General features: G+C 48.5%; 7 protein-coding genes across 7 annotated transcripts, besides 1 other annotated feature; 5 read left to right on the top strand and 2 right to left on the bottom strand.

The window, feature by feature from the left end:
* Positions 1–957: 957 nt before the first annotated feature.
* FPSE_06331 (uncharacterized protein) lies at positions 958–2042 on the top strand (the record flags this gene model as incomplete). The annotated part of the gene is made up of 3 exons (XM_009259449.1): positions 958–1117; positions 1203–1530; positions 1580–2042. The coding sequence occupies 3 exons, from the start codon at positions 958–960 to the stop codon at positions 2040–2042; spliced, it is 951 nt and encodes a 316-aa protein (XP_009257724.1).
* An 88-nt stretch (positions 2043–2130) lies between these two features.
* On the bottom strand, positions 2131–3221 carry FPSE_06332 (uncharacterized protein; the record flags this gene model as incomplete). Its single annotated transcript, XM_009259450.1, has 5 exons — positions 2131–2249; positions 2298–2903; positions 2953–3003; positions 3096–3115; positions 3178–3221. The coding sequence occupies 5 exons, from the start codon at positions 3219–3221 to the stop codon at positions 2131–2133; spliced, it is 840 nt and encodes a 279-aa protein (XP_009257725.1).
* A 538-nt stretch (positions 3222–3759) lies between these two features.
* Positions 3760–4749, top strand: FPSE_06333 (uncharacterized protein; the record flags this gene model as incomplete). The annotated part of the gene is made up of 1 exon (XM_009259451.1): positions 3760–4749. One exon carries the CDS (start codon positions 3760–3762, stop codon positions 4747–4749), a length of 990 nt encoding a protein of 329 aa, XP_009257726.1.
* Positions 4750–5794: 1045 nt separating this feature from the next.
* FPSE_06334 (uncharacterized protein) lies at positions 5795–6851 on the top strand (the record flags this gene model as incomplete). The annotated part of the gene is made up of 3 exons (XM_009259452.1): positions 5795–6092; positions 6147–6574; positions 6627–6851. 3 exons carry the CDS (start codon positions 5795–5797, stop codon positions 6849–6851), a joined length of 951 nt encoding a protein of 316 aa, XP_009257727.1.
* Positions 6852–8113: 1262 nt separating this feature from the next.
* On the top strand, positions 8114–9986 carry FPSE_06335 (uncharacterized protein; the record flags this gene model as incomplete). Its single annotated transcript, XM_009259453.1, has 3 exons — positions 8114–8232; positions 8331–8936; positions 8993–9986. The coding sequence occupies 3 exons, from the start codon at positions 8114–8116 to the stop codon at positions 9984–9986; spliced, it is 1719 nt and encodes a 572-aa protein (XP_009257728.1).
* A 1923-nt stretch (positions 9987–11909) lies between these two features.
* FPSE_06336 (uncharacterized protein) lies at positions 11910–14107 on the top strand (the record flags this gene model as incomplete). The annotated part of the gene is made up of 3 exons (XM_009259454.1): positions 11910–12905; positions 12957–13059; positions 13107–14107. 3 exons carry the CDS (start codon positions 11910–11912, stop codon positions 14105–14107), a joined length of 2100 nt encoding a protein of 699 aa, XP_009257729.1.
* Positions 12585–12614: a microsatellite.
* Positions 14108–15353: 1246 nt separating the features above from the next.
* Positions 15354–16618, bottom strand: FPSE_06337 (uncharacterized protein; the record flags this gene model as incomplete). The annotated part of the gene is made up of 3 exons (XM_009259455.1): positions 15354–15573; positions 15622–15701; positions 15752–16618. The coding sequence occupies 3 exons, from the start codon at positions 16616–16618 to the stop codon at positions 15354–15356; spliced, it is 1167 nt and encodes a 388-aa protein (XP_009257730.1).
* Between the last annotated feature and the right edge of the window lie 274 nt (positions 16619–16892).

Consider the following 16892-nt stretch of genomic DNA (forward strand, 5'->3'; position numbering starts at 1 on the left):
ATGGGTCGCAAAAATGAAGTTATTCTGATGAAAAGCAGGTGATCGAAATTGTGTGAAGTAAGACGTTTTAGGTGACAATGGGCTCTCAAGAGCATGCAAAAAAGATTCAAAAATAGTATGGTACGGAGAAGAATAACAAATAATTGTAGGTGTGCTGTTGCAAGAACCCGGTCCGGGGAGAGTGGTGTAGGTGTAGAGAGGTAACTACCTCGTAGAATACTTTAGGTGGGTGTGGTGTGGTGTGTAACTGCTCGTTAGTTGTGAGCGCAGGAGGCCGACCAGAAATCACTGCTCTCGAATAAGGCACTCTGCAGTAAAGATGGAGGTGGGAGGTATGCCTTGTGCAGGAGATCCGAAAGCAGGTCTATTATAGGAGACCGGCCTGCTGGTCCGAGGTGGCAGTGATTCACAGCCAACAAGATATTGGTCGTTGGAGTGGGTGGATTGTGCTGCGCAGGGCAGATTTTCTCAAGGTTGCAGTTGAAGTTTATAGGCAAAAGATACGCATAATATGTCAACTTTAAGTTGGGTTTGACTTGACAGTTAATTTGTCTTATTTGCAATTCAGTCGTTTTGGCCTTTGTTTTTGTCCGAGTTAGGTATTCATCCCATTGTTCTGGCTAAGATTTCTATTGATTGGTCGCCCTGACCGTGGCTCTGTATTGTTTGCTACCTTAATACTCTTGGTCAATAATGGATTAATTACTACTAGATCGCCGAGTTTAACTTGAATAGCAGAATGAAAGAAAAATGAAGGATTAATTTTCACCATTCAATCCGATCTCAGCTCTAGAATTTATGTATACTGGATTAAAATAATGCACGCTACAAATTTTGGTATTTAATGTGGTTGGATTAGTGTAGAGTATACATCCTAGACCAGACAATACTTTGAAGCTCTGCACCTTTCACCTTTCATCTTCAACTGTCAGGACAGTCAACTTTTATTCTTTCATCATGCAACTCCCAATACTTTCTCCTGCCCCGGATAAGGCCATGACTTTATACGCAGCGGGTTTCAACGCATGGAACCAGCTTGATTTTGAATCTTCGCCAACGGACCGAGAGCCCGATGATTTGTTCACTTTTGCAAAGGTCCAGACAGACAAGACTATTGGTTATATTGTTCCAAAAATAAGCTATACCGCAGGCAAGTGTTATGTCCATATCATGATACGAATTTTCACTCTAATACTCGGCAGTCCAGCAAAATAATACATGGGCTTTTGCCGGATCATACCCCAGCAAGCTTCTCTATCGCGAAGCCAACACTTGCTTGTTCAACACACCAAATGCCGAATCAGGAGACGGAAAAGTCTTGAATGGCCAGGGCTCATCTATTGTTCAGTACACATCCTTAGCTGCATGGAAGGCCAACAAGTGTACTGAAACCTGGCCTTGCGAGTCTCTGGTTCGCCAGATAGCTGCTTATGATACCGGTTTCGTTATTCTTCTCGAGAATGGGACTGTTCTTAGCTGCGGCGATCCTCGATTCCGAGACTGCCTTGGCCGCGAGGTGGACGAATCAAGGTATGTGTTCACATCACTTGTACAAATTTAGTACTAACTCGACTTCTAGTCCTGCCCACGTACCCAATGCTGTAGAAGATCTTAATGATCTCGGCGAATCCATCAAGAAAGTGTCCGCAGGAGGGTACACCGTTGGAGCCCTAACAGAGAGCGGAGGGATGTACCTCTGGGGCATGAAACCACCCGGTTCGCAAAGTCGACATGCCGCATTCACTGATCTTGGTCCTGTACCAAGCTACGTGGAAGTCGATGGAGACAAAGACGTACAAGACTTTGCAGTTGGAGAGTCACATGCGATCGCCCTAACTACTGACGGTTGTATTTACGTGATAGGGGACAACACTAATGGCCAGATTGGTCTTGGCAAGTCCGTAAAAGAGAGTGCATTGTGGTCAAAAATAGATTTTATACTCCCTCCAGGTGAGGAGGTGGTGGCTGTTGAAGCTGGTCCAAGGGCATCTTTTATAATCACAGCAAAGATGCAATCAAAACAATGCCAAAGCTCAGAATGAGCTGCCCTTCTACCAGAACCAGCTCTATTGAGCCTAGTGACCCTCTATTGTACAAGGCTTCTCGTTGTGTTCATCTGCATAAGGGTAATCATAGACTCGTCAGGTAATCCTCAATCTCTTGAGGGGTCAGCTTTCTGAAACGGGGTCCGGTAGCCCCCTCAACGCCCTCGAGACCCAGAAGGTGGTCCGCGGGGGCACCAACAATACCTGCACCGTGTTAGTATCATCCCACCCACTAAATCATTTGAAGCTTACCGATCTCGATGCTGTCACCGTTCATCTCACCCTCAATGTTGTCCTTCAGCGTCAACAGGGCAATGTGGATGGCATCCTCAAGCTCCAGCTCTTCAGAGTATCGCTTCTCCAAGAATGTCTTGGCCTTGGTTGCACTCTTGCCGATGGCTGTGGCCTTCCATGGGTAGTAACTACCAGAGGGGTCAACCTGGTACAGCATAGGACCTCCCTTGTGGATGCCTCCAGTCTTTCTGTTGACCTTCTTCTCCTCGCTTTCCTCTTGGGACTCGTCGTCCTCCTCATCCTCAGGCTCAATGCCCTCGTCCCAACCAGCGATCAAGAGACTCACACCATAGGGTCGTACACCGGCTGACTGGGTGGCCTCCTGCATAACTCGGGCGACGTCCTGCACCAATATTCTGGTAGGGGGGTACTCGTTGTAGATGCGCTTGTACTCGGTATGCGAAACCTTGCGGGCTCGGTCCACCAATACTCGATAGTCGGGGCCCATGCCAGAGTATACCATGCCGATGTTGGGGGTGATGTCGCTGATCTTGGAGAGGGAGCTCTGGTCGGCGAGAGGAGATGATGACTTCTTTTCGGTGGCGATAACGATACCGTTGGTAGCTTTTTCTAGTCAGCAGGAGCTCCTCAGGATCTGAAAGGCGTCGCCAACCTTTGATGCCAAGGGCAGTGATACCCTGGTTTACAGCGTTGAGGGCATACTCTATTTCGTCATGTTAGTTTTCTGGGTCGATTTGAATGCAAGAAGCTTCGATCTACAAAAGCACCCAAGCTATGCATAGAGCAATTACGTACCAATCTGTACCAGCTTTCCGCTACGATATTGTCAGCCATGATGTTTCCCCAGCAAGATAGCAGTGTCGTCACCGAAACATACCTGGGGGAGAAGGTTGTGAGGGAGAAGGAGTAACGATCCGCCATAGTTCAAATTTGTGGGTTGATAAACTCGATATGGATGTGGTGATGGCTGAACTATGGTCGTTTATCAATTCGTAGGGTTGACAAGGAGATATCGAGCAAGGCTACAAACTGGAGCTTTGGTGTTGGGCCAAAGCAGCTGTAGCCTCTAGGCAGTTCCAGCTGCGCGTCTAGCTCAACCGCCCGGAGCTGTATGCGGGGCAACAGATTCTCCGAGGTCCGAATGGCGGCTCCACACTGAAAGCAGAGCTCTTCTAACAGTTTGGTGACGGCTGGTTCGGCTTTGTTCTTCAATCTTCTCCTACAAAAAGAGGCTGAGCTGGCCTCTTGCATGTTACATGTCCTTGTCATGATCTTGGCGAGCATTTGCTTCCCCGCTCTCCTCTCAGTCTCATTTAACTTGCAGCTTTGCAAAAACATGTAGGTTGCGCCTGGCACGCCTCAACGGCCGACTACGTACTCGCACATTCCACATTTTTTGTTTTGTTCTGCTGTCACTACCTATATCTCTTTCACATCCACAGGTCAAACGTGAATCATCATGGATGCGCAACCTACTTGGGATTGGTCCTCGGTAGGAGACAACTCTGCTCCTCGTGAACCCGAACCAGAGCCTCGTCGATCATCGCAATACGCTTGGACTCCTCAAGCAGGTACCGCATCGCGAGAGGAGACGTCAACGTCATCTCAGCAGGAACCCCACCCTGCGCCTAAGAACAGGCGCTATGGCACGCGCACTTGTCGCATCTGCTTCGATGCTGAAGAACCCAAGTTTCCTGATCAGTCGACTACTTTTGGCATCCAGACGGGATCATCTCGACCCACATACGTCTCTGACGACCCGGAATTGGGGAGGTTGTTATCACCATGCAAGTGTAAGGGATCGCAGAAATATGTCCACGAAGGGTGCCTCAACGCGTGGAGGCTTGCAAACCCTATGGAAGCAAGGAACTACTGGCAGTGTCCGACCTGCAAGTTTACTTATCGCATCTCCCGACTACACTGGGGCTCTGTTCTAAGCAGCAAGTGGGCACAAGTCGGCTTGACCCTGTGCTGTTGTATACTGAGCATCTTCTTGCTTGGCTTCATTGCGGATCCTCTCTTCGATCTATGGTCCGACCCAATTGGAACCCTCGGCGAGACTGTCACAAGCGTGATAACCGATATCGAAGGCTTGAGGCAACCTCCACCACCAGAACCCACCTCGTGGATCGAGCACTTTACCAAGGGTTTCTTCTCTCTGGGAATTGTCGGATTATTCAAGACGATGTTTACCGTAAACCCCTTCCATTGGTGGCAGCTGCGAAACAGCGGGGTGGCAGGCGGTGGCAGGAGAGGAGGCACAGGTCGAAATCGTGTCGAGAGCATCAGCCTGATCTTCGTTCTCATTGGCGCATTCACATTCCTCATGGGCATTTGGAAATTTGTTCAGAAGCTGAGCGCTCGTGTACTCAAGAACGTGAGCGACAGGGTTGTCGATATCGGGGAAGACGATGACGACGACGAAGACGAGAGTAAGAAAGACCAATGAAGCTCTGCGGGCTTTTACCCTAGAAAGGGCCTTTTGTTTTGTTCATGACCCAAATGCTTTGCATCGTGTATGTATTTGCACACTCTTAAGTTGCCTAGACCTTGCTCTTCCGTGTCAAGTCGACTAGTCTGTGTGCAAAGATTTACGCTCGGCTGTGCCTTGAGTGAGGGATCGTTTTGGTTCTTTGCTCGCTGGCCAGCATGAGATTATCAACCTTTATTCACGCATCGTGATGCCCTTTGGGCGTTCATAACGGTGTGAGACATCTGCTGGGTACACTACCCTCGTACATAAGCAGTGAGCAGATTGTCGAATGTTGGTTGATACATACCTAGTATCCTTTTAAATATTAATTGACGGTCAAAGCATGACCCCATCTCCAATTCTGCATGCAGTTTCTCGAACTAATTGCCTTGATAATAAGAACGATGTGTAATCTATATTATTATCGTTGTGTGATATGCGTATTTTCGCTCGTATTAAATCGCAGGCGTGTTGAAAGAAGCCTAATTATACCCAGCATCCATCAATACGAACTGATATCGTATTCTCTACATGCATCTTTTGTTCTGGATCTCTTACTGATATCTTAGTGATTCGATCGGATATTTATCCTGCCGTCACCGAGATGACGTTGGAATTTGGGGTCCTAATCCCTGCATCTGAAAACGGATAGCAGAACATTGATGTGGGCCATCACTCATGAATTCGGTCGGGGCTGGACAAAAAGCCAATCTATCATCAATTGCCTGCGCCAACCATGGCTCCTTGATTGTCTCTGCTACCCATTGCGGACGGACCTAACTGCTCATCTTCGCTCGTTTCTCAAATTCTACAACAACCAAAGATCCCTTCTTCAAACCCGATATATATAGCGACCAGTCATCGACCTTATACGAGACCCTGATTCTCTTCTCGAGTTTCCACGATTAGCAACCCTCTGAACTGTCGCATTGTCTGTTCACGGCCACCTGGTATAGCATAGCATCTCTCACGACTCGAAAATACCTCAAACCGATCGGCATCGGCCTACAACTCGCCCATCATGCAGTTCGCATACCCTCCTCGAAAGAACTCCAACCCACCCCCATTTGGGCGACGCTCGGGGAAAATACCACCGATTCTACGACGACTTCGCAAACGAACCATTCTTCTAGGCTTTATTGCAATAGTTGGGCTTCTTTATCTTCTCTTCGGGTCGAAGAGCGGCCCACCTTACCACGAGCATGTGCCATCAGGAAACCCTCCAGTCGTCGTCGTTACGGTCTCCGATTATTCAGAGTACAGCACTTCTTATTTGGAATCGATTCGAAACAATCGCGAGCAGTATGCCAAAAGACACGGTAAGGCTATCACAGGCCCTAAATATGCAGATGGGGACTAATATCTGGTCGCAGGATATGAAGCCATGGTTGTCAAAGTTAGCGACTACAACACGGGTGAATCTCCCAAGTCCTGGGCCAGAGTCATGGCAATGCGCCATGCGCTCTCGAAATATCCCGACGCCACATATATATGGTTCCTCGAGCAGAACGCCTTCATCATGGAGCTAGACAAGACATTGGAGGAGCATGTGATGGCACCAGCGACGCTAGAGAGCCTTATGATCAGGGATTGGTCTGTCGTGCCTCCGGACAGCATCATCAAGACGTTTTCCCACCTCAAGGGTCAAGACGTGAACCTCGTCATCAGCCAGGACGAAGTTGGACTGGTCACTAATAGTTACGTCCTCAGGAATGGCGATTGGGCAAAGTTCTTTATCGAAACATGGATGGACCCTCTATACCAGAGCTACAACTTTGAAAAGGCTGAGCGTCACGCTCTTGTAAGTTTAACCGATTACAGTGACAGAGAGTCTGAGACTAATATTTCCGCAGGAACACATCGTTCAGTGGCACCCAACCATTCTCTCCAAGCTCGCCCTCATTCCTCAACGCACAATTGCCTCGTACGGCCGTAACAAGGAGGGCAATGCCTTTAGGGAGGGCGACTTTGTGGCGCTCATGGTCGACTGCACGGTTACGGGCCAGGCATCGTGCGACAAGTTGTCACATATTTACCAGCAGCAGTTGAGAAAAAAGTTCGGCAACGAAGTCGCTTAGAAGAGGAAACGAGCATCATGACATGACATAGGCATTTGAGCACAGGTCATTGGGCGTTTTGTGATATACTCGGAGGGGGGGCTTGCTTGCTTATAGGATTGGAGAAGGGAAAAGGCCAATCGGTTATTTACTTGGCGTTTGTTGGTCATTTACCGGCTGCATTTAACTACATGGTGAAACTGAGCATCTATACTATATCGTCGACTCGGTTGTATGAGGATATGTTGAGAAAAGTGATGATGGAACAGCGAGCATCAGTTCATACATTTGTGATTCTGACTTCGGCGAGCTTAGCCGGAGAATCTTAGCGCTTTCGTATTCTAATTCTAGAAGTTGCCGCCGCAGTTGATCACCGGAAAGGAGCTGGGACCTTTTCTTGAGGATGAACAAGGATGATACTGTCGTAAAGCTTGCCTCTCTTCGGCAAATGTGTTTGATGGAGTTGAATAGTTCCAGCAAGCAGGTTGTTAGTTCAAAGTCTGTATATCTTGTTGACCAATCGCTTTGATTGTGAATGCGCGTGCGAGTTTGTATTTGAAGATCTCCTGGATCTCTTACATCGGAAGCCGAGAGATATTCGGATCCTTGTTTGGTCATTCTGATCGATTATTCTTTGGAGTCTACCCCCCGGCACTTGTTGATGAAACGTTCCGCGCCCGTCCGATCGTCCGACTAAACTCTAGCTAACCCGGCTCAGTTCATCATGAATTGCCATGTTGAACATGGGGGTTGTACAGACAAACGAGCTCTTATCACAGCAGAGAGCTGCACTGCGGCGGGTCTTTTGGCCCAAACAGGGTAGCTGATCACATATATTGATATACAGATTATACTCTAAACGAGAAAGACACACATCACCAGATACCAAAAAGTGCTTCAAGTAGGCAACTCGTCATGTACAATTACGGCGTCGAGACAGGGATATTCCCCCAATGGAGGGTCGCTCGCCTCGGCCCACGATCCGTTTCCAGTGGACGCGTTCGAGTTCGAGCACTATAACTTTAGGGGTTACACGTACTGTACTAGGTCCCCGCGGAGGCCGGTACCCCCCTGGGCATGTGATGGTGGGTGAGGTGCCGAGACGGGATGCGCTAAGAAATAATCAAGTAGTCGCTATGCCCCGCGATATTAACGACGTCAAGCTTCCTCGAGCTCGGGTTTTATTTAAACCTCGAGCAAACCTCCCTTTTCCAAAAAAGTTATTCAATTTGTCTTTTCATTGTTGTTTGTGTCTCTTGTTTCAAATCATTAAAAACTGAATAATGGCTTCTCCTCCTCATATTGGGAGTCTCTCCCGCCTTCCCGCCAACTTGCGCGGTAGTATTGAGTCTGTCAAGCGTGGTGGACATAATGTGTCTTGGCCTTTGCTAAACCTCGATCTGTAAGTCATGATGCCACTTTCAATGCATCACCATGATGCGCCCTCAGGTCTCAACTAAACAATTGGCGTCGCAAATACTAACCATTTCACTATTATAGATTGCGCAACGTCCTTCTCTTCCTCTTCTTTTGGCGATGGTCCCGTCGCGCATTCTGGCAGCTCAGAGGTCGCGGTATCATCGGCTCTGTCGTCGAGCTATACACCAACATCCGTCGCATCCTTTACGGTTACTTCCTTCGAGCCCCCGGCGTGCGAGGCAAGGTCCAGCAGCAAGTCAACGAATCCTTGGTCAAGCTATCCGACAAGCTGGTTCCCAAAGACCAAATCCGTTATCTCACCCTTCCAAAGGAGGGATTCTCCCATGATGTCGTGCGCTCCGAGCTCGAGAACCTAGCCAACATGGACCATACGCGCTGGGAGGATGGTTATGTCTCTGGTGCTGTGTACCACGGAGAGGATGAGCTGTTGGCTCTGCAGACTGAGGCGTATGGCAAGTTCACTGTCGCCAATCCCATCCATCCCGATGTCTTCCCTGGTGTGCGCAAGATGGAGGCTGAAGTTGTGAGCATGGTTCTGAGCATGTTCCATGCCCCTCCTGGAGCTGCTGGTACATCCACTAGTGGAGGAACCGATAGTATCCTCATGGCTTGTCTGGCTGCTCGTCAAAAGGCTTATGCTGAGCGTGGTGTAACTGAGCCCGAGATGTAAGTCAAGCTCAAGCTTCGTGCCACTAAGCGTCAATACTGACCATTCATGATAGGATTCTCCCCGAGACCGGCCACACTGCTTTCCGCAAGGCTGCTGAGTACTTCAAGATCAAGCTTCACCTCGTCGCATGCCCAGCTCCCGAGTACCAGGTTGACGTCAACGCTGTTCGACGTCTGATCAACCCCAACACGGTCATGCTGGTCGGCTCTGCTCCCAACTTCCCCCATGGTATCATCGACGACATCTCTGCTCTGTCCAAGCTCGCCCTTCGCAAGAACCTCTGGCTCCACGTCGACTGCTGTCTGGGTTCTTTCTTGGTTCCCTTCCTCGAGCGTGCTGGTTTCGAAACTCTGCTCTTTGATTTCCGACTGAAGGGTGTTTCCAGCATCAGCTGTGATACCCACAAGTACGGTTTTGCGCCCAAGGGTAACTCGACTGTCCTCTACCGAACCGCCGAACACCGAAAGTTCCAGTACTTTGTCTCCCCTGATTGGTCTGGTGGTGTCTACGCTTCTCCCGGTATGGCTGGTTCTCGACCTGGTGCCCTCATTGCTGGTTGCTGGGCTAGTTTGATGACTATGGGTGAGTCCGGCTACATCGATTCCTGCACCAAGATCGTGGGAACTGCCAAGAAGATCGCCGAGGCTATTCAGACCACCCCGGCATTGGGTGGCGAGCTTGAGATCATGGGAAAGCCGCTTGTCTCGGTTGTTGCTTTCACAGCTCGCAATCTCAACGTCTACGATATTGCCGACGGTATGGGTACCAAGGGATGGCATCTCAACGCTCTCCAGAGCCCCCCTGCTATCCACGTTGCTGTCACTCTACCCATCGCCAAGGTCTGGGAGAAGCTCATCGCCGATCTCGAAGCCGTCGTCGAAGAAGAGCGTGAGAAGGAGCGTGTCCGTCTTGTTGAGGGCAAGGGAACACATGGTAAGGCCATGGGTGACGCCTCAGCGTTGTACGGTGTTGCTGGCTCTTTGCCCAACAAGAGTGTCGTTGTCGATCTGGCGAGTGGATTCTTAGATCTGTTGTACAAGGCGTAAATGTTTTCTGGGGAATTAAACGGAGATGGAGGCGCAGTGGCCGTTGGGGACTGCATTTTTGTTTACTGGAGCAGGCGTTGGCGTTCTAACCACGATAGGACGCTTATCATGTATTGACACCTGCAATACATACCATATCGGCGCTGTGAGAGGATTATCGTTGCTATAGTTATTTGATGTTCAGAATCGAATCGAAAGATGAACATGTCCAGGTGCCAATCATGGTTGTGAGGCAAATGGCAAATTCTAGATCGTGATCTGGTACAGCAAACGTCTCCAGGTTATGACGAATGGGATAAAGTGTTCCTGACTAGTTTATACCCGTTCCTAGCCTGCGTAACGCGGCTAACGTGTCAAAATGTTTCTCAAGTGACAGCCTCTCCCAGACCGCAACTCTCTCATTGCATATCCTGTGATGCTCGGTAATCGCGTTGAAACATGCCAATGTCAACCGTTGGATACATTGGAGATCGTGGGTCTCTTTTCTTTCGTCTTAGTACTGATGTAGACGTCAAACACTTGTTCGTCAGTGATTCAACATGTCCAAATTACAAAACTCTTTGGTTGGTCAGAACATCTGCCGAGCCTTTGGGGGGGATCTCACTCGCATCATATGCATCCCCTATGTCATATCTGGTTTCCATGTCCCACTCGCCATCATCTTGCTTTGACTCTTTTTTTTTCTAGTAGCCGTTTGTGTTTCATGTTGCAGTTTGTCGGGTCTACATACATACACACAATTTTTTAAAAATAAAACAATCATATGCTTCTTTTTTGTTTCGCCTCTCTCGCCTCTTTGGTTCAGTTATCCAATGACAGTTTTTGCGGGATAAGGGAGGTTTTATGCGTGTTCCAATTGGAAAAGAGCTGTTGCCCTGGGTCGATCACCTCGTGAACGTTGCGGCCCAATGAAGAGGGGGAGCGTGGTTCTTAGGAAGAAGGGTCCTTTGGTGTGGTGGGTTGGGTGAGTGACTTGAGAGTGATGAGTGAGCGTTCTGGCATATGGAGGGGAAAATCAGGGTTTTTTTTTTTAGTTGTGACATGTTTACTCTCCAAAGTTCGATATCGTGGAAAATTCCACGAGCTATAAGTCTTGCAGTTAATTGTTTATTAATATCAGCTAAAAGCTGTGGGTTTCCATACCAAGTTAATTCCTGTATCTGTATACCATAAATAGCCGATAATCGCCTCTTGATAATACCATGGGACCGTTATAGTTGCACCAGAGATAGAAGCATGTATGTCATAATCGGGGAAAGCCTGACGCCAACATACAGGGATCTATCAAGCTGCAACTTGTGCCCTCATGAAATGCTAGAATGCTTCCTTCAGCTTCGCCCGACCAAGCAACGCAGCGCAACGCAGCCTGCACCACGATCACTTCCTATCTTGTCACCATCACCGTGAGACCCTTACTCGTGGTGTCTTCTCTTGTACGGTACCAGCGGGCCTCAGGCCTGCTGCGTAACCCATTTACTCCATTCTGTAGCATGGCGATCCCTGTCTTGTTGCGGTCAGAGATGGTCCCTTTTTGTGTCATGTTCAAGTTTCTATTCTGTCGTAGTCTGATAATTTAGTTTGTTGCTTAAAGGTTGTTATCCGTTTCTGTCACGTATAAGCCCCGACATTTCGTCCCTCCAACTTACTTATCCTACTACTCTGCTTTACTCAGCTCAGCTCTCCTCCTCATTCTTCTTATCACTTATTGCACTTCTTTTTATCACTTGTGTCTTGTTGATGAATCTGCACTTGTTGCCTTTTATCTACTTGTTTTCTTGATACCCTTTCTTTTCCGCCTATTCCTTCTTCGCCTTCTTCCTCTGTGTTACCAACTTTGCATTATCCCTCCTCTTTTTCTGTCTATTATATGCTGTGTTCTGTCTCTCACTAAACAAAAGCGAGCTACCGCCGTGTGAGGTTACCATGCTTGCTGGATCATCGCCGTCTCCGATCTCCGCATTAAATATGAATGGAGGAACGTCTACTGGGAGGGTGCACAAGGCGGAGACGGGCAGTATTCAAATACCCCAGAGAAAGACTGCCCCCAAGGATGATGAATCCTTTACTTCCGGCTCAACTTCTTCGACCGATAGTCATATGAAGAAGCGACTCAGCGTGGACATGTCTAAAGAACAGGTGGAAGATTTGGTGCGGAAGTTGACGATTGATGAGATGAACAAGAAATGGATTGATGAGATCTTTGAGAAAGTCAAGTCTGAGCGTGAGTTGACCGCTTTCTATGATTTTGGTGGCATTTCATTAACTAGGTCTGCAGTCGTCGAAGAACATTCACCAGCAAACAGTACACCCTCTTCCTCAGAACCTCCCAGTCCCATGTCAAACCCTATCAAACCCACCCCTTCTCAACAGCCGACTCCTCAAGAACCTGTTCGAGAATCTACTCGGGAACCTACTCGGACACCTGCTCGAGAACCTGCTCGAGAGAACACAAAGAAACCTGAGCCAGAGACTTCTTCATCCGAGTCCAGAAACAAACCCAATGATCCCGTATCTTCCAATCGCAACTCCCTCAATACCAATGATAACCCTTCGACATCCTATGTCTCCGACTCTCCCTCGTCCAACCACTACAACACCCAGCAGCAGCAGCAGCAGCAGCAGCAGCAGTATCCATCACGACCAAAGTCGGTTCCGCTACCACCTCAAACTGCCACTTCGAAAGCTCGACCTTCTGTACGATTCTCAAATTCCCCCATCATCTTGAATGAAGAGCCTGAGCCTGAGCCTCGGCACACGGCGCCGCCGCGTCCTGCATCACGATCAGCGATCCCTTCTGATCCGGCAAAACAGGGTCCCGCACTATCCGCAGTAGACCTGAAATGGGGACGGCTGTTTGATGTTAGAGGCGATCCCACTCCCAGACTTGGTCAGGTTCTCCGGGGAATCGCCAATTATCTGGTAGGTTATCTCGATATCATAGTTCTATCGCTCAGAGCTGACTTGATGCAGATTGTCGAATACAGTCCTCGCAACTCACTAGTTGTCACGCCGGAAAAGCTCAAAGTATTCTACCACGAATACAAGCTCGACACAGAAACTTTCCCTTTCCAGCGTATGTACAAGCTCTAGTCACAGATACAGCTCATCTAACAAAACCAGAAATCTTTGACTGTCGACCACACGGCGCTCTAGACAACCTCGAAACCCTGTATCAACATCTACGATGTGAGAACCACCTTGTTCAGAGACGACCAGGTGGTATGCCTCACATTCCATCCCTAACCCCAGCCGGTTTCGAGCGTTGGATGACTTGTCAGATCCAAGCGTTCCCTGAGCAGGAAGCCAGACGATTGAATCTCATCATGGCTGAACTTCCCATCATCGCCGATGGTTCTTTCGAAGACGGCAAGCCTGAACGACTACCGAAGCAGCTTTCTCGGCATCTTCTTCCAGCGGCTCGCAATCGCGAGGTAAATGATGTCGTGGTCGATGCCATTACTGGATGGATCAAGCGTACCGAGGAGAATGAGTCTGATCTCAGACGGACTTCATCCGAGGATGTTTACAAGTCTGCGCCGAAGGACGACAAGGGAGGACGGTACAGGTCGGATGACTACCGGGATCGGGATCGGGATACCAAATATCGACGAGGTTCCAAGGACAGCCACAAACCACCGTTATCTCGCTCCGCCTTTGTTCCTCGGGTCAACTCAGACAGCATCGTCCGCCCCAAAGACTCCTCTCCCATACCCTCCGGTTCAAGTCACAGATCCAGAAGTCCTATCATGTCCAACCGCTACCGCCATTCCAACTCATCACTGGAAGGCGGTGCCAACACAGCTGACAACTACGACTTGCCTTCCCCCAGCCATCGAAACGGCGGTAGTCGACGCAACCGGGATAAAGAGTATCGATACTCCTCCTCAGGTCGCGATTCAAAGCCACCCCCGGAATCAATCCCTCGGACGCTACCTCGTAGAGATGGTGACCGTGACCGACGCTCAAGCTTGATCTTGGAAGAGACGGGCAAGGATCCGAATGGGATGACTTATGATGAATACATGCGTTTGAATCCACGACCGATGCGTAATGCTGTTGTGGATGACGGAGGACATTATCGAACCCCTTACTCTAGCGGAAGCGATGAACGAGCCCGTTAACATGTTTTTTTCTTTCTATTTCATCAGCAACATATTTTTCTTTACTATTATTGGAAGGTATTTTCTTTGTAAAAGTCTCGGAGTTATGGTGGGAGGATCAGCTCTTGACCATTTTTTTCTTCCTCTTTCTTTGTAATCTTCTTTGTCAAGAACTTCACGATTTAACGAGATAAAATTGACGAAAATACACAACTTCTTTTTCTTTACGGATACAACAAGTCCATTCTTACAGGGTGTTCTGGTAGCGTACGATGATCGCTTGATGTGGAACCTGGGGGAGGCTCTGACTAGTCTTTCACATGAAATACAACTACCACGTTCGTTGCATGTTGCTTTTGTACTCTGTCCCTCCGATGATCGTTTCAGAAGAGAATGTGTTTACTACGTTTTACAGCCACGTGGCCTGGTAGAGCACAACTCATTCGTGACCAACATGTGTTTGTGAAAGGGATCATTGACGTTGACTGTATGCTACGGATCGAGGGAAACTGTGTCGTGCCTTTGGGGAACTGTTCCTGAAAACCCATGTGCTATGAACTGGGTTGTTCGTTAACGCGTGGGGACGCGGTACCAGGGTATCTACGGATAGCATTGTTTGCATTGAAATGATGGAGATTGATCAACAACACGGTCAGGGATGTTATATTGAGCATAGGGCTCGCTTAAAGGATCCACGTCAACGTTGGGTCGATGCTAATTTGCGAACACAAAGACAGTCTATCAATTGATGCTATCTGATCTGTAAAACTCATATATCCCCTTTTATTGTCATGCCTGCTATCATGAATTGTCGAACAGTAGAAAAAAGAGTTCGACTTAAACAATGCGAAGAAACCAGAACTGTGTAGGTTTCAGAAAATACCGTGCCATTAAAATGTTGAATACTAGACATTGTTGCCAAGAGTAGAAAAACGATCGCTGTGCCGCAATGCACCAGTTTTATGCAAAAGAGAGAAAGAGAAACACAAACGTGCCTGCTTCCGAAAAAGGGTATCTGGTTGGTGGATTGCGGTGGTGTAATCAAAGGTAGCATTACGAAGTTGAGACGGTAAGAATATATGTGACTTGTCATTACTTTGGCTGAATAATGACGATGAATTGAGAACGAATCGTATAGAAAAAGAATAAGCGAAACGTCGTAAAGCGTTAAGGCGTGAGCGCGCAATTATAGTGAGAGATTAAGTACGTCGTGAGTCGTATAAGCGTTGAGCATTGCTGCTGTTTTGTCCCGAAAAGAAAGCCGATGTCATGCTGGTGATCCAGGATATGGCGAACCGAGACTGGATAAACTGGCGATACTGGAGCGGTTGACACGTTTTCGTTTGAGGGCTTGGTAATCTTTCTTGAAGGAGGATATGCATCTTTGGAGTTCTTTGTCGGGGTGTGCGGGCATTTGAATCTCGACAGCCTTGAGACAAATGCGAAGATACTGGAGTTCATCATCATTCTCGCGCAACTCTTGCTCGCTGTTGAATGTTAGAATGTGCGACAGGATGGATGAAAGGCAGACTTACAGATGAGAAATGCGGTTCTGGAGGAAGATAATGCGTTGAGCAGCACGCTCGGCACGCTCAATGAGAAGGCCTTGAATATGCTGCAGAATTGTTAGTAATTGGCTGGGTAAAAGTGAAAATTTCGACATACATCGGACTCTTCTTGACGAGCCTTGAGGTTTTCAACGAGTTGAGACATCTCCTCGTTGAGTTGTGTGACTTCTTGGATAACCTTCTTCGCCTGCACTACCGTCATTCCTAGGTTGGCCGGTGGTTCAGGCTCTGGTGTCGGTTCTGGTACGGGATCCCTTCTAATAGATGCACCCAGATCTGAGAAGCGTGTCTTAAAGGCTGAGCCTGGGGTACCGAAGATGGAATCGCCGGGGCTGTACATGTCCAGACTCACGGGTCGTCGGATGTTTGGCCGGGGTGACGGTGTTGATGGCACGGAGAATGAGACAGTCTTCTTAAGCATCTTTGTCCCTTCCAGTTGATCCAGTTGCGCGGTAAGAATGTCGACGCCGCTATCGTCCAGAAGGTCATCTTCGCCAGTGGTAAGCTCGTGAGCGAGCTGACTCAATCTTTGCGCCAAAACATCGCGACTGTTGCGCGGTCGGTTACTCCGGCGCACAGAAGGAGAAGAATTTCGGGATGAGTCGTTTATTGAGGATAATCTCGAATGTCCGGACTGCTCTCTCTTATGAGGGCTCACACGGCCGGTGGAGAATCCGAGACTGGAAGCCACACTCGGGCTAGACAATAACGAGGGAGTCCTCAGACCTGGAATGTCTTGGTCGTCGTGGTATCGGTCTCGAAATTCATTGCGGTAATTGCTGTCGATGGTTCCATATGAGAAATATCCGGGCGTTGTGGCGTTGGAGGATGGACTTGAAGATAGATGGTGTTTGCGATCGGGCGTTGTGAAGATGTACTGGGGATCCGAGACTGAGGACGCAGCGTCGGCCTCTACAGCAGCAAGTGCGGCAGCAGGATCTTCGTCAATGGAAGCGAGATCCATGATACTGAGTTGATTGTATTGTTTTGTTGATGTTTATGCCTCGATTGGTGGTAGTATTTGAGACTTGGGCTTGGGGTAAGCGACGATGGGTAAGTATAAGGTAGTACAGAAACAGACGCGCGCAAAGCAACACACAATGATAGACAGGTACACACACAAAAGACAAAGCTCCAAGACCTTTTTACGCGCTCTTAACTTAAGAGAAGCGAGGCTCGTCTTTAGAGCCCGCCTAAAATAAATGAGCACCACCTCAACCTCGACCGACGTGTTCAAG

Source organism: Fusarium pseudograminearum, chromosome 2, assembly GCF_000303195.2.
Source record: "Fusarium pseudograminearum CS3096 chromosome 2, whole genome shotgun sequence".
In the NCBI taxonomy this organism is placed as follows: domain Eukaryota; kingdom Fungi; phylum Ascomycota; class Sordariomycetes; order Hypocreales; family Nectriaceae; genus Fusarium; species Fusarium pseudograminearum.